At 33.5% G+C, this 17724-nt stretch overlaps 1 protein-coding gene across 1 annotated transcript; it reads left to right on the forward strand.

Annotated features, from left to right (window-relative positions):
• The first annotated feature begins 1005 nt into the window (after positions 1-1005).
• On the forward strand, positions 1006-17496 carry cdc40 (cell division cycle 40 homolog (S. cerevisiae)). The gene is made up of 15 exons (XM_039690080.2): positions 1006-1208; positions 1331-1417; positions 2102-2231; positions 3303-3389; positions 7015-7154; positions 8552-8648; positions 8745-8884; positions 9067-9141; positions 10348-10393; positions 11593-11694; positions 12521-12636; positions 13100-13233; positions 14186-14262; positions 15216-15360; positions 17049-17496. Exons 1-15 carry the CDS (start codon positions 1026-1028, stop codon positions 17224-17226), a joined length of 1737 nt encoding a protein of 578 aa, XP_039546014.2. The 5' UTR covers positions 1006-1025; the 3' UTR covers positions 17227-17496.
• The last annotated feature ends 228 nt before the right edge of the window (positions 17497-17724 follow it).

Here is a 17724-nt window from a genome sequence, read left to right on the forward strand (position 1 = left end):
TAGACAATATTTATTCATTTGTCAATTAGATAAATTAGCTGCCATTAGGGCCAAATGCTGAACTGTACACCTGTCACGCTCTGACATTTAATATTGGTTTGGGCAAGAGCTTATTAGAAAATAAACAACTTGAATTTTTATACAAGTAGAGTATGTAGGCTCATAAATTGTGGATGCATTTTTAATGTGTGATGAGAACTTTTAAAATGTTTTGTGTGTAAAAATGTGTGGTGATGGAAATGACAAGCTTCGGAAAATGAGAAATCCAGCTTTATGAATGAATGAATGAATGAACGAACGAACGAACGAACGAATGAATGAATGAATGAATGAATGGGGCATTTATACACTCAAATCGCTTTACAATCATATCAGAGAATCTCTCCTCAACCATTAGTGGTTATTCAATCTTAGGAAATCACAGGAATTATAAGAAATTTAATATAAGAAATTAACTAAGTTAAAATATTTTATCTTATTTTAACCAGTGAAACTTTGCAACACATATTGTATAAACAATTCCCAGTTTGTAGTACATAGTATTATAAGTGAGTAACAAAGACATATTTTATACAACTCTTTTTGTGTAGTGAGATTCCGTGTCATCTTAGTATCATTTTTTTTATTTTACTCGTTTTATTTAAATTTTACGTTTTTAATTTATTTTTATTTTATTTCAACTAACATATTTTTATGGTTTTAGATTTAGTTAACAACAACAATAACCCCGGTGGTAATAATAAATTAAAACATAACGCATTATCATGAGACATTACACAATGCGCGTGTACGTCTCATTGCGCGCTCTTGTAAGCCGCTTTTATCCTAAAAGATAAAATATCTAACTAACTGGACTACAACTGGCCCCGCATTACATTCCACTTCAGATGTATAAAATTAATACAATTATAATATACTATTGAGTATATACACGTATTTTAAGAATCTATTTTTCAAAATAAGACATTTTTGAAACAAATCTTCATCTTTGAGGACCCGCTGACGAAAGACCAACAACATCCAAGATGGCGGCGACAGAGAGAGGCCTCGTTTCGTACGGCAGCGACTCAGACTCGGAAAATGAGTCAGAATCCCGCACTAGTCCGCAGAAAGTCGAACCGGACTCGGTCGCGCATCTCCAGCCTTTAAAATCCTCCAAAATAATGACTTTAGCCCTTCTGAATTCAGCGCCCGAGGTCGCCGTGAAGGTAAACAAGAAACGCGCGGGTCACATTCACAAACGGAACCTCTGAGGAAAACCAGTCGAGTCAAATGTGTTTAAGTGTCGCTGTTCTGATGCCTGGTCGTTTTCTGTTGTTGTCTGTTTCAGGAAGATGTTGAGACCGGTGTGCATCTTGATCCAGCACTCAAAGAAGTCACGTACAACCCTACATATGAAACCATGTTTGCTCCAGAGGTGAATACAGCTGTTTGTCAAGATACATGGAAGCATATTGTGTATTTCAAATAGTATGTGCAATATATCTGTCGTTTTATTATAAGCCACAGATTCCTGATTACACGTGTTGTGTGAGAAACCCCATGAGTGATCCTTTAGTATACTTCTAAAAGTAGTTTCTGTTATGTTTATTTTGTTGTACTTACTATAGTAGTGTACTATTGGATGCAATTTTAATAATTTCTGTGTTTAATTACTTAATAGATTAACAACTCTTTTATTTGATCACATTTTTATCCACTTATTTAATCACATTCTACAGTGTTTTTCTAGACTAGATTTATAGTCATCTAAAATGATGGTCTGTTAAGTTTCCTCATTATATATATATTTGATCTACTCACTCACTATTATTATTGTTATGTGTATTCAATCAATTGTGGTTTAATGGTGCAGGATTCATCAGTGCCTGTTGCTGTAAATGTACCTCTAAAAGTCACTAACTTAAATAAGAAAATACTAAATCTGATCATTGTGACTCATTCGTAATAATATGAACCAATGATATAACAGCCTACTTTTCAGAAGCCAGTCAAATCCCCTTTATTAAATCAAAATTTTACGTTGTTAATGTACAAAATGCATTGGAAGGAAAAAAAACACATGACCACCTCGTTATTAATATTGATCGTCTCGTTCCAGTTTGGGCCGGTGAACCCGTTCCGGTCGCAGCAGATGGCGGCTCCGAGGAACATGCTGTCGGGTTACGCCGAACCGGCTCACGTCAACGACTTCATGTTCGAGCAGCAGAGGAGAACCTTCTCCACATTCGGTGAGACTGTTGTTACAAATTTATACAACTTCAACACTATAGTATATAAACTGACAGGGTGGCTTAAAAAGTCTTAAATAGAGTTTTCCTAATAAAAGGCCTTAAAAAAGTATTCAAATGTCTTAACATTAATGTCCAGATCTAATAACCAGTGAAGCATCGACTTGTGAGAATAATCCTGATTTATTACATAAACAACGATTGATGATGCGCTGTTGAGAGATTTTATAGTGAGAAATTAAAACAAATGATCAGCAGCACACATAGAAACATACTGAGGGCAAAATTCACAATGTTGACTTTATTTATAACATATTTAAATAACATAACGGGAGATAATTTGTTTATGTTACATTGATTTTAGTTCAATAAACAAGTGGTTAATTTACTTTGGCATATCCTGCAAAACTTAAAAGCTGTAACTAATATATTATATAGACTCATTACATTCAAAGTGAGATATTTCAAGCCTTTATTTGTTATAATGGTGATGATGGTTAACAGCTTATGAAAACCCCAAATTCAAAATTAGAATATTGTGAAAAGGCGGCTGCTCTTAAAGGGACAGTACACAGTAGCCACTAATTATCTCTGCCGTTAAAGTTAATCAAAGAACAAAGGGAATGGAGAAAAACTCATTGCGAGTCCTGACTAAAGAACTTGTGTAACTTTAATAAGGATATTTCTATAATTTATGATGTTTGCAGCGCAGACTGTTGAACTTAATTTAATGCCTATATATGACCTGTTAGACAGGAATGTCCAGACGTTTTTATCCAGACATCAATTGATCATTATAGGCGTTATCAATCATTTAGGTTTTGTTGCCAGTTTGAGTTGAGAAATACACATGTCAGCATTATCACTAATCTGTGTGTGCATTTTGCTTTAAAACCAAGCAAGTTCCCTCATGAAACCATTAGTTTATTATATCACAATCGCAATATTGACCTCAATAATCGCAATATCTTCCCCATATCGTGCAGCCCTAGTTAGCTTCCATATTCATGCCATAGAATGAAAGCAAACGTGTGTGTGTGTGTGTGTGTGTGTGTTTGGTTGCTGGGTCAGGGTACGCTCTGGACCCGTCAGTGGACACCAGTCAGGTCTCGTCCAGCTGCTACATCGGAGCCGTAGAAGAAGCCGAGAAAAACAAAGGTGAGCCATATTCACGTCATGTTTTCGCAATTGTCATGAATAATGTGTCGTACAATCGATTGTGGTTTAATGGTGCAGGATTCATCAGTAATTGTACCTCTAAAAGTCAAAACTTAAATAAGAAAAAATGTAAAAACACTAAATCTGATCATTGTGACTCATTCCTAATAATATTAACCAATGATATAACAGCTTATGTTTCAGAAGCCAGTCAAATCCCCTTTATTACATCAAATTTTTACATTGTGAATGTACAAAATGCATTGGGAAGCAAAAAAGTGCGTAGGTTATTGACAATACATAAAAAATAAATAAATAATGTACATGCGTTAGAATAGCACCATTCAATTGAATAGCGTTTTGTGAGAGAAAAAAAATATAATGAATATATGACTTGTATTAATACAGAATATTCATGTATATAATGTTTTTTTTATGTAAATAAATCAATAAAATAACAAAATTATAAATCAATTTTGACAGCTCTTTCCTTTTATGCCAAATCAATTTTTAATAACTCCATTTATTCTTGCCACCAATAATAATCCCACGTTCACTTCTCTAAGGATCAGGGATGTGCTGATTTTGGCTGATACTGTTAACCGATAACTCTTTATATTTGAAAGCCGATAACCGATATATTGGCCAATAGATCTTAATCCAAAATTTCACCTCATTTTTGAGAACCGGTTTATAAAATTAAAGTCTCACCATTAAAAGCCACACAATTATGCTGTTCTCATTATGACAGATTTGCGCTGAGCTGTTTTTTGCCTTAAAAAATTAAAAAAGCAATTAAAAAAGCATCATATTGAATCGCATCTGACGTGTCTCAGCGGAAGGAAATAATACATTATTAATTGACTTTAATACATCGGCCAAATTATCTTATCAGGCCGATACTAGGGCTGGGCAAAACGATTAATCGCATTCCAAAATAAAAGTTTGTGTTTACATCATATATGTGTGTGTGGTGTGTATAACTATTTTGTATATATAAATACACACACATGCATGTATATATTTAAGAAAAATGTGTTGTTAATATATCAAATATTTATATTTATATATAATATTAATTCTATATAAAGTATATACATGCAAATATTTCTTAAATACTGTATATACATGCATGTGTGTGTATTTATATATACAAAATAGTTATACACACCGCACACACATATATTATGTAAACACAAACTTTTATTTTGGATGCGTTTAATCGTTGTCCAGCCCTAGCCGATACCATTAGGAATAAATATATATTGTGCATCTCAATATAGAGCTGGGGCCTCATGCATAAAACTTTGCGTAGATTTCATCCTTAAAGTGTGCGTACGCACATAAGGCAAAATTTGCTTACGCACGAAAGTTTTCAGATTTATAAAACCGTTCGTACGCCAGAACCTGCGCAGAATTCACTTTATAAATCCCAGTCAGCGGGAGATTATGCGCACGTGCGTCTCGTCCCCGAAATAACCATATATGAAAATTACAACGCCTAGTTTTACTATGCATATCCTCATCTGCATATCATCTGCATATGATTATTCATCCACGTGATACCAAGTTTAACGGTACAAGACGTTAGGAAAATATGAAATGCGGATGTGCCGTCACATTATTACAAACATTTTTTTTTAGTAGCCTATATCCTTGCCTTGTTTTTGAATGAATAAATCAAATAGTGTTAAATACATTTCAGAGAAAGTTTTTCTCAATCTTTTCCACTGGCCAAATAGTATTTTTAATTGATTTATATTTTAATAGAAAGAGATAGACATGGTTGTGCATTATTTGCACGAAACAGTTTTCTCAGACAATCTCTAGTTAAAACATTAAAACACAGCATGCCAGAAGAAAAGTGTTCAAAAGCAATGCATCCACAACAAATAGGTCTATTTATATTTATTGAATATATATATATATATATATATTAGGGGTGGCACGGTTCACGAAACCGACGGTTCGGTTTGTATCACGGTTTTAGTGTCACGGTTTTCGGTTCTGTACGGTTCTTGTTATTTTTTTTCTTTTAATCTTTAACACTCCAGAAATGTACTTCAGCATGTGATATATAGCTTAATTATCCACACTTTAGGATACAGTATAAAAAAAATTATATTCATGCAATCATGCACAAACTGAATTTGACTCTTTGACTTTAAGCACATTTTGGGACTATCTCAGAGGAAAGCTAGGTGAGATTTTGATACAGCAAGAGAGAAGACATTGACATGCTTTTCATTTATTTTGAAAAAAAAGGAGAATGTGTATCACTATCTCTACAAGAACTTGAGCATTTTTATCACACAAATCTTATTTACACAAAGAAATTAACTTGCATTTATCAACTGACAACTTTTGTAGCTCTTACAAAAATTCTATCTTTTAAAAGAAAAAAAGAGGAACTACACTGTCTTTTATGAATAAGTTAATATACATGAATACCTCATTGCCTATAATTAGGCTATAGCAATAGCAAAGGCCATAAACATAAAGTGAAACAAGTTCAACCTCAACACAAAAAACAGTATAAACAATGCTTCTATTCCCAAAAAGTGAGGGTACCTTTTTTCACTTGAAATTAAAGTGCAGGATTTCGAAACATATGACTGGAGCTCTTATCTAAACATAAAGTGCCACTGTAGCGTTATATTAAAATATCATAACATGAAATCCAAAATGTTCCCACACACCAGACTTATACCATAGACTTATAGGACGCTCGCGCTTCCTCCAACTCCCTCATCTCTCCCACTTGCCATTTCTCCGCGTGCCGTGACCTGCAGCGCTCCATACTCCACTTTTACTGGATTGTTTACTAACTTGAACCGGCATACAGAGCGATCGGTAATGACATCAAATACCGCGAAAGTGAGTGACGGAGCCGTCGTTCCCGCTCTAGTTTGATGTTATTCACCGGTCGCTCTCGCTCTGTGCAGCGCCGGTCCAAGTTGAACAAGCTTATGTCGTGCGAAAAGAAAACAAACGTGACATACGGGCTACATTGCGCATGCGTCGAACCGTGAGACGCACACACGCTCCGAACCGAGACAAGCGAACCGAACGGTTCGGGTGTTTTTTCATGTACCGTGCCACCCCTAATATATATATATTGTAACTTCTCAGTAATGATTTCATGTAGTTTAAGAGTTTAACTCCATTAATGAGAATGGCATATTTAATCTAAATGTTTATATCAGAAGTAAAACATAGTTTAAACCATTCTCTTATTTATTTAAACTGTTATTGTGAATATGGACTGTATTTATGATTTGGACTCATAATGAAGATTTACAGTTTTACTCGATCTGCCGTTAGATTATAGGCTATATGCGTCAGTTTCACCAAACGGTGTCGCCAAAACCTATAATCTTCTAAAAGAGTGCGTACGCACGGTCAAGAGCATCCTTACGGTGCGCACTTATTTACGCCAAGTTTATTTTTTATAAATCCCGATGTGCGCGTGGAAAAATGCGTACGCATATTTCTATGCCCATTTTGTGCGTACGCAACGTTTATACATGAGGCCCCTGGTCTTGATTTTATCCTACGTTGTCTTGCTGATCATTAAATGTGAAATGTCATGCTCGTTGCTCATGGTTAATGCTGATACTGCTAGGGCTGACGGTGTTTGAGACGTGCCCGAAGAAGTCTGAGAAGAGGAGGAAGGTGAAAGGAGGAGACGCGTCGGACATCGACTGCTTTCTCGGGCCTTGGGCGAAGTACCAGGATGAGAAAGACGTGGCCAAACCCTCTGAGGTGAGACGGGGTCCACACCACGCGTTCAGTCTAGGATAAGCAGTAGGGCTGGGTATTGACACAAATTTCACAATTCGATTCGATTTCGATTCAATTTCGTATTAAATTTTGAGACATAAGTGTTCATTGAATCAGTTTTCCATGTCTAAAGACGTTTCCACTTTCAACACCAACTTTTTAGGACGAGCGTAAAGAGTCAAGTCAGCAGTATTCCTGATGATTTATTGGTGTGTTTCGTCACAATGACAAACAGGAGCGCAACATTCAGGGATTGAGATTAACACACTCGACCCGACAGATGAGCTTTGGCGGGAAACGCTGTCCAATCACGAGCCAATCTGACGTTTATGTGTTTACTCACTTTGCTGGGGAAGTTCGTGTAAGACAAATCTGCGCGGATTTAGTACAAATACACAACTCGTGATCCTCATGATATATTAAAGGAGTAGTTCACTTTTAAAAAAAACTTTTGCTGATAATTTACTCGCCCCCGTGTCATCCAAGATGTCCATGTCTTTCTTTCTTCAGTCAAAAAGAAATTAAGGTTTTTGATATAAACATTCCGGGATTTTCTCCATATAATGGACTTCAATGGGGTCCAAACGGTTCAAGGTCCAAATGAGAGTTTCAGTGCAGCTTCAAAGGGCTTTAAACGACACCAGACGATCAATAAGGGTCTTATCAAGCGAAACGATCGGCCATATTAAAAAAAATTAAAAGTTTAAGTTTTAATAAGCACAAATGCTCGCCTTGCTCTGTTCTGTGATTAGCGTTTGTGACTCTCCTGTTCGAACTCGTTCATCAAAATGAACGAATCTTTTTTCGAGTCATGACTCGAAGGGTCCTTGATAAGACCCTTATTGATCGTCTGGTGTCGTTTAAAGCCCTTTGAAGCTGCACTGAAACTCTCATTTGGACCTTGAACCGTTTGGACCCCATTGAAGTCCATTATATGGAGAAAATCCTGGAATGTTTTCATCAAAAACCTTCATTTCTTTTCGACTGAAGAAAGAAAGACATCTCCTTTAAATACAGTGTTTAGCAGAATCTGCGCATATCTGGCTTACTTGAACACACACACACTCGTCACTACACAACAAATAACGGCACTTGTTCACTTGCATTGAAGTAATAGTGAATATTTAAAAGCTTTTGGTGAACAGAAAAGACATTGTTATTTCCCAGCATCCTCCATGTTGTGTGTGCTGTATAGACCAATTTCGAGGCGACGTCACACATGCGTCACGGCGCTAGCTGGAGGCAAAACAATACCAAGACTTAAGGAGCTTAAATTATTGTTAAATGTCATCTTTTTGACATTTTTTATTAGTTTTTATTTCTAGTAAATATTCACATCTTTACATTGTCGCCTTCTCGGCGTTCATCGTGACTGACAGGAGGAGCAGAAGGAGCTGGACGAGATCACAGCCAAGAGACAGAAGAGAGGCAAGAACGAAGAAGAAGCTCCAGCGGAGGAGAAGACCATCCTTCACAGTACGCCACCGCAACACACACTCCATGACACAACACACACTCCGGCATGCATGTGCTGGGTCTGCTCTCACGCCCCGTGTTTCTCTCTCTCTGCAGTTAAAGATGCGTACGATTACCAGGGCCGCTCGTACCTGCACATTCCCCAGGACGTGGGCATCAACCTGCGCTCGCCGGACATCCCGGACAAATGCTACCTCCCCAAGAAACAGCTGCACGTGTGGACCGGACACACTAAGGTGAACCAGCTTATTATATTTTATCGATTCTGATTGCGATTTTGATTCTGCTTATCGATTCCTAATTTCTGACTCCAATAAGGTAAAAACAAAACCTTAGATAGCATTTAGAAAAACAACTAGCCGAACTAAGCTTTATTAAAGACAATAAGTGTTCACACACACTGTGTCTGGTGTCTCAGGGCGTCAGTGCGATCCGCCTGTTCCCGGCGTCGGGTCATCTGCTGCTGTCCTGCTCCATGGACTGCAAGATCAAGGTGAGATCTGTGTGTGTGTGTGTGTTTGAAAGGTCAAGTGTTGTGTAAAGCTGGTCTACACTTCAGCTAATATTTTTTTAAATGCTTAAATACTAGTTATAACAAAAACAATAATAGTTATTGATGATAATAATAATAATAATACATAACAATATATGTATTTTTGAAAATAATATAATAATTATTAAAACAGTCTGTTAAAATAAAACAAATAATTATTATGATATAACAACAATAATAATTGAAAAAAAACCCGTCTGTTAGAATGATATTATTCAGTAATATTATAATTAAATTGAATAATTATTAATATACAAAATACAAAAATTCTAAACAAACAAAAGTTGTATTATTTTGCGACAAGAATTAATATAAATTTATAGAATATTAGTGTAATTAATCTTAAAATTATTATTAATATAATAATAACATGAATGTTGTTCTCAGTATACTAATAAATATAATTGAACATAATTATTCATATAATAATTATACAAAATACAAGAATTTAAAAGTCTGTTAAAATAAAACAAAATAATAACTTATTGTGCAACAATAATGTTTGAAAATTGTCTTTTAGAATATTATAATATTAATAATACAGTTGTTATTAAAATATTGTATTAAATTATTATAATAATTGTAATAAAATAACAATTATTATTGTTATTTATTAATAGATTAATGTTATAATAATAATATTTGTATAAATATTATAATTATTATTAATAATAATAGAATTATATTATAATTATTATACAAAATGCAAAACAGTATTTTAAACTAAAAACAATATAATGGCTAACTTAATATTAATTTAAAACAGTCTGTTTGAATATTAAAATATTAATAAAATTCATATTACATTAATAGCTTATATTTATATAATAATTATAATCATTAAAATGCTAGAATTTAAAACTGTATAATCATAGAAATAATGGCATTAATTATTATTGATATGTCAATTATTTTTATATGCAAGCAATTTTTTTGACCTCATGTAATTTTATAAAAAGTGCTTTACAAATATATTTAAATGAAGTTAATAGAGACCCAGATGGACTGTTTTACTCTAATCTCCTGCTTCTTTAAACGAACGGTGTCTGAAAGATAATGGTCTTGTACAGTAATTATCGTTTGATCATGATGACGAGTTTTTGCCATGATCTGTGTGTGCTGATGCTGTCTCTGTCTCTGCTGTAGTTGTGGGAGGTGTATAACGAGAGGAGATGTGTGCGGACGTTCATAGGTGAGTGTGTCGTGATTAATGGAGCGAGTCGCAGGATTCTCACGTGTCTCGACTCGTTCATCACAGAACTCACTCAGACTCATCAGATAAACGAGGTTAACTCGCCTTTCTGGACACAATCAGACAATTAGCTTTTCTTCCTTCTAATTATTGAATAATAATAATAATAAGTAACATCATATTTAGTAATGTTAATAATAATAATAACTATTATTATTATTATTATATGAGAATTTTACAAATGAGGAGGTAAACGCCATAATAACAATAATCATAATAATACAAATTATAGTATTTTATATTTATAGTATTATATTATTCTAAAAGACTGTTTTAAATAATTATTTTTGCATAATATATTTTTTAAAATATAAATATTTTTTAAATGAATAATTATATATATATATATATGTGTGTGTAATTTACAAATTGAGAAAAATCATAATTAATATAATTTAAAAGTAATTTGAAAGTCTTTCTAATACTTATTTATTATTAATAATAATAATGTAAAATAAAATGATTAAAATTAATCTGTTAGAGTATTATAATATAAATGTAAAACATTATTATAATAATTTATTATCATTTTGTTATTATACTGTTTATTATAACGTTTTACTTTTTAAAATTCTTATTTAATAATCTGTATATATATATATATCATTAATAATATCAGTATTAATATAATAATAATAATAAGGATTGTTATGCAAAAATACAACAATTTAAAACTGTTAAAATAATATAATTTTATTATAATTAATTAAAAATATTTATAATGTAACACAAATTATAATAATATATTATCATTGTTATTCTGTTTGTATCTGACATTTTTAAACGATTTTCCTTATTTTGTTTAAAATTTAATAAAAATAATAATTAATTGTCAACAATAATTATTATAATAAAGAATGATTATTACAATAAGATATTTTATGCCGTAAACGCTTGAGTTGGTAGAACGTGTAGAGTGTAAGAGTGACTGTAGATGCTGGTCGCTAACGGCGGCTGTCAATCGTCTCCGTGGGTTACTGATATCGCCATGGCTACAGTTGCCGGGATGGTAAAAAGTGTTGACCAGGACAGGTTCATCTAAATAGGCTTGAGATGCTCTCTGTGTGTGTGTCACTTCTCAGAGTACATGTCATGTGTCATATATACTGTGTAATCTTTGAGTGTGTGTGTGTGTGTAGGTCACAGTAAAGCGGTGCGTGACGTCTGCTTCAACAACACCGGCACACAGTTCCTCAGCGCCGCCTACGACAGATACATCAAACTCTGGGATACCGAGACCGGTGAGAGTTACACACACACCACACATTGCACACACACACACACACACACACACACACACACACAACTCATCGCATTCACACACACAAACGGATTCATGAACCGTTTTATATTTTCTTCCAAATTTTGTTTTTTCGGTTAATCTGTTAACTTAATAAAATGTTATTCTTTCAAAACCAAATCTAAGTATTTCTTGGGATAATATATTCTTAATATAATTCACAAAACAGTATAATAATAATAATTTTAAATAATTATTTACTTTTTTCTTCTAAGTTTTAAATATTTAAAAAAAATCTAATTCTTATTAAATTAATAATATAATCTAATTATAGAATTATAATTATAATTATATAGAAAGAATTATAATCTAATTCTTATCCAATTAATAATATAATATAATAATAATTATTGTTATTTTTCAAATACAATCATTTTAATAAATATGTTAATATAATATAATAATATAAAAAAATCTGATTCTTATTATATCTGTTAGAATAAAATTATTATAAATAAGTTATTAAAATAATATAACAATTCTAATTCAAATTATAACACGTCTAATTATTTTAAATCATGAAACTTCCACAATTTAACTTCTTTATTTTTGGCACAATTTATTCAAGTTAATCCGAACTGTTATTCTTTTGAGACTCTTTATGATATGATGATGGTCCTTAGTGTTCACGAGTGTGTAGTCGAGTCTCTGCTCCTCCAGCAGGGGGAGCCACAAACACACAGGGCAGTTTAACACTTTGTCTTGCTTATTTGGAGACATTTCATTGAAAATTCAACAATAATTTATGCGGATATTCCCTCTCTCAGGGAAGTGCATCGCTCCCTTCACCAACAAGAAGGTCCCGTACTGCGTGAAGTTCAACCCCGACGAGGAGAAGCAGAACCTGTTCGTCGCCGGCATGTCGGACAAGAAGATCGTCCAGGTATGAGCCGGAGCCACACACACATGTTCTCTCTACACTCACCACGGGTCTGCTAAACATCCACATGTTTCTACGGTGTCCCTCAATGGACATACACGTTCCATCACTATGTTGTTGTTCATGATAAGGAGTTGCTGAAGTCAGCGAATAAAACACTGACACAATGATGAACAGGTGACGATAATATTCACAATAACATCGTTTCACTGAACAATTAAGTAAACATAATTTCTTAATTTATCTTTGTGAAGAAACCGAATTGCTCAACTGCTAGTCTCTGCTGTGTCAGACGACGACATCACTTCCTCTCGGCCAGCGTAACTTCTGTTGGGTGCAGTTCACAACCTCGCCACTAGATGCCTCTAAAAATCACACTGCGCCTTTAATGTTTTTGTGGTTTTGAATCAGTATGTTTCTGAGGTTGCGGGGCGAGTGTGTGAAGGCTGATGTGTGTGTGTTGCAGTGGGACATCCGCACCCGTGAGGTGGTTCAGGAGTACGACAGGCATCTGGGAGCCGTCAACACCATCACCTTCGTGGACGAGAACCGGCGCTTCGTCAGCACCTCCGACGACAAGAGTCTGCGCGTGTGGGAGTGGTGAGGAGCTGTACTCGCAAACACACACTGATAATATGGGTTTCAGTATCGGCTCTCCATGAGACGGAGAGAAATCGGCTCAATTGGCTTTATGCACAGCTAAACTACTTCCTGAATTTCAGCCAGCTCCTTGTTTCCTGTCTGCCATTATTGGACACATTGATTAATCCAGGTGTGCTTGACCTCAGTAGTCATGGCAACAATAATCAGACACACCTGAATTAATCAATTTGGCCAATAATGGCAGACAGGAAACAAGGAGCTGGCTGAAGTTCAGGAAGTAGTTTAGCTGGGCATAAAGCCCACACATCACAGTGTCGTAAAGCTAGCCTTGGTCCGAACAGCATACTTGCTCCACAGCGGATCAAGTTCAACATTTATAAATTCAACATTTATATTTTGCCAAAATGTTGATAATATAATAAATTTGTACACTGTATTTACCGATTTATATTTTGTATTTTCCTTGTAAAGTTTTAACTGCTGTTTTTTTTTTAAGGTAGACAATATTAACATCTGTTCAAGGACAATGGATGAAAAATAGCCTTTTGGCTAATTCTAGTTCATTTGCAGTAATGATAATTAATGTACACTGTCCCTGTCAAATAAATAAATAAAATAAAATAAAATAAAATAAATAAATAAAAAAAGTCCAGACCGGGGCTAAGCTCGGCTGACATCCAGGCTATCGTAAAGGGGTCATCGGATGCAGAATTCACATTTATGTGGTGTTTGCATATAAATGTGTGTTTGGAGAACACTGATGAGAATATTTACATTAGAATAATATTTCACTATTTTTACTGTATTTTTATTGATTTTTTTTTTTACTGTATTTTTATTGATTTTTATTTTTTTACTGTATATTTTGTGAGCAATAAGAAACATCTTTCAAAAACATTAAAAAAGATGTGCTTGATTGTATTGTGATATGTGTCTCATCTTTTTTCAGGGATATTCCTGTGGACTTTAAGTACATCGCTGAGCCCAGTATGCACTCGATGCCCGCGGTCACGCTGTCGCCCAACGGTGAGTGACATCACACGCATCATGTGACTCCCTGCCGCGCGGGTCACTAGCTCTCGACTCAGTCATCGATCAGAATCACTCAACCTCGTTTTCGCGTCCTCTCTCAGAGTCAAACGTCAAAATAGATTCGTGTTTTGATCATTTAAAACACATGTGCGGCGTCACATAATTCCTACTGGATTAATTTAACATTCAAGAGAAACAGAACAGATCAAAGATGCATAGATGAAATAAACAGTGCTTTCCGGCACAGACATAAAGTAATCAAACGTATAATAGACTATTCACTGTATAAATTAAACATTAATCCGTATTAAAGCTACAAAAGTTATTAGTAATGAATGAATCCTAATAATCAGGATTATTAGGACGCTGTCACTTTAAGAGCGAACGCACTGATCCAGTATACTGATACACTAGTGTTTTATTCTTCAACTGTTTACATCTAATACATAACCGACTGTGTTTACATGGACACTCACCAAGACGGGGATGTTGATATAAAACTCAATTCGGCATTTGTGCGCTTCAAAACACACATAGCTTGCGTCAATCACGCTATTGTCCAGCCCTGTCCATTGTGTTTTATCTTGTATTTAATTGTTTTACCCAGAGAAAAACATTGGATTATGCAACAGACGTTAGACAGCAGACATTTTCGTGCTGTAACCGATATGCTGATGAATGCGCCGGACGATATATCTCTATATGATTTTCGCCGATATCACACTGCTTTATTCCTGTAGATAAATGTATATGCCTTGAAATTACTTCAGTTTTACAGCATGATTTGTCAGCAAATATTTGGACATTAATATAATGTGTAACCAATATGCCGATAAATCCAGCGGCTGATATATCATGCTGAACATCTCTATACTGTATTATTATTAGCGATATTTAGTTCCTCATGTGTCCTGTGTAACTGATGAGGTGTTTTGTGCCGATCTCAGGGAAGTGGCTGGCCTGTCAGTCTATGGACAATCAGATCCTGATCTTTGGCGCTCAGAACCGGTTCCGTCTCAACAAGAAGAAGATCTTCAAGGGCCACATGGTGGCGGGATACGCCTGTCAGGTCGACTTCTCTCCGGACATGAGGTGAACACACACACACACACACACTCCTGTTCATGTTCACATTAGAGGTCCTAAAAACTGTACCCGACGTGCATAAATAGATTTAAATGACATTACATCTGTAAAATTACTTTGAATCATTGTTTTTATTATTATTCATAAATACACATATATGTTTTATTAAACTAATTACTGTTGAACAAATTCACTGTAAAATTTATTTATAGTAAAGCTGTAAAATTACAATGAATTACTACTAAATACAAATATTTATTTAAAACAAAGAAATATAAATTTTGTTCCATTTCACTTTAAAATAAAAGCATTTAAGTAAAATAATATAGTCCATTTAAATTACAGTGCATCTGTGAAATTACAATTAATTATGTTTTTTTTAAATTATTATTACCAAATACAAATGTTTTATTTAAAACATTAAGAATTATTACTGTTGGACAATTTCACTGTAAAATACATATTAAATTAATTTATTTACAGTACAGCTGTACTGAAATTAAATCAATTATTAAATTAAAATAATTTACAATACAGCTGTAAAATTACAATGAATTATTATAGTTTTATTATAATTACTACTAATGCAAATTTTTATTTAAAACAAAGAAATATACATTTTGCTCTATTTCACTTTAAAATAAAAGTATTTAAGTAAAATAATATAGTCCGTTTAAATTACAGTGCATCTGTGAAATTACAATTAATTATGTTTTTTTTTTTAATTATTATTACCAAATACAAATGTTTTATTTAAAACATTAAGAATTATTACTGTTGGACAATTTCACTGTAAAATACATATTAAATTAATTTATTTACAGTACAGCTGTACTGAAATTAAATCAATTATTAAATTAAAATAATTTACAATACAGCTGTAAAATTACAATGAATTATTATAGTTTTATTATAATTACTACTAATGCAAATTTTTATTTAAAACAAAGAAATATAAATTTTGCTCTATTTCACTTTAAAATAAAAGTATTTAAGTAAAATAATATAGTCCGTTTAAATTACAGTGCATCTGTGAAATTACAATTAATTATGTTTTTTTAAATTATTATTACCAAATACAAATGTTTTATTTAAAACATTAAGAATTATTACTGTTGGACAATTTCACTGTAAAATACATATTAAATTAATTTATTTACAGTAGAGCTGTAAAATTACAATGAACTATTATGGTTTTATTATAATTACTACTATTACAAATGTTTATTTAAAACAAAGAAATATAAATTTTGTACCATTTCACTTTAAAGTATCTAATAAAAATTATATAATAATTTAAATTTGCAGTACAGCTGTAAAATTACAATGAATAATTATGATTTAATTGTTACATAATATTTTTTTTATTTAAAACAAATTAAGAAATATTACTGTTGCACTATTTCACTGTAACAAAAGTATTTAAGGAAAATTTAATGTGTACCAGCTTTCATTATTATTATTATTATAATTTTCTATATAAACAGTGAGTTTATAACTTAAGCCACATTACGATTGAATTGATGATATAAATAATAAAGCTTCAATATCGTTCTTGTTAGTGAAAATCATTGTGGAAAATATGCCTTGATGGTTTAAACTAGAGTGTGTAAACACATTTTTGGCCATGATGACTCAACCAGCCGTTTCATAAATATGAATGCATGAATATTTTGGTATGATGTCGTCTGCAGTTATGTGGTGTCCGGTGACGCGGACGGGAAGCTGAACATCTGGGACTGGAAGACGACGAAGCTGTACCATCGCATCAAGGCGCACGATAAGGTGTGTATCAGCGCGCTCTGGCACCCTCACGAGACCTCCAAGGTCATCACCTGTGGCTGGGACGGGCTGATCAAACTCTGGGACTGAGGAACAACACACACACACACACACTGAGCTGCTCATGCGGGTGTTATCGGGCTGGTATCCAGTCCCTAAACACACACGCCACAGACTTTCAGCTCATGCTTTTTTTTTATGAATGAAACATGTTTTTGAAGATAATAAATGTCTCTCGTTTATTTTCTGCTGTGTGTGTTTTGGTTTCTGGAAGTATTTTTCCATTTGGGGTGTATCGTCTACTATAATATCGCAATTGTTGTTTTAATGATCTATTAAAATGCATTTATAATGCCCTCAGTATTTTTTATATTTCTATCATTTAACATGACAAACCTCGTTTTCGCGTCCTCTCTCGGAGTCAAACGTCAAAATAGATTAGTGTTTTGATCATGTGTTTAATTAGCAAGGTTTAAAATGCATGCGTGTGTTAATTCCTATTGGATTAATTTAAGATGCATAGATGAAATAAACAGTGCTTTCCGGCACAGACGAAATAATCAAACGTAAATTAAATAAACATTATTT

This window comes from Pimephales promelas, chromosome 13 (genome assembly GCF_988280905.1).
Source record: "Pimephales promelas chromosome 13, fPimPro1.hap1.1, whole genome shotgun sequence".
NCBI lineage: Eukaryota > Metazoa > Chordata > Actinopteri > Cypriniformes > Leuciscidae > Pimephales > Pimephales promelas.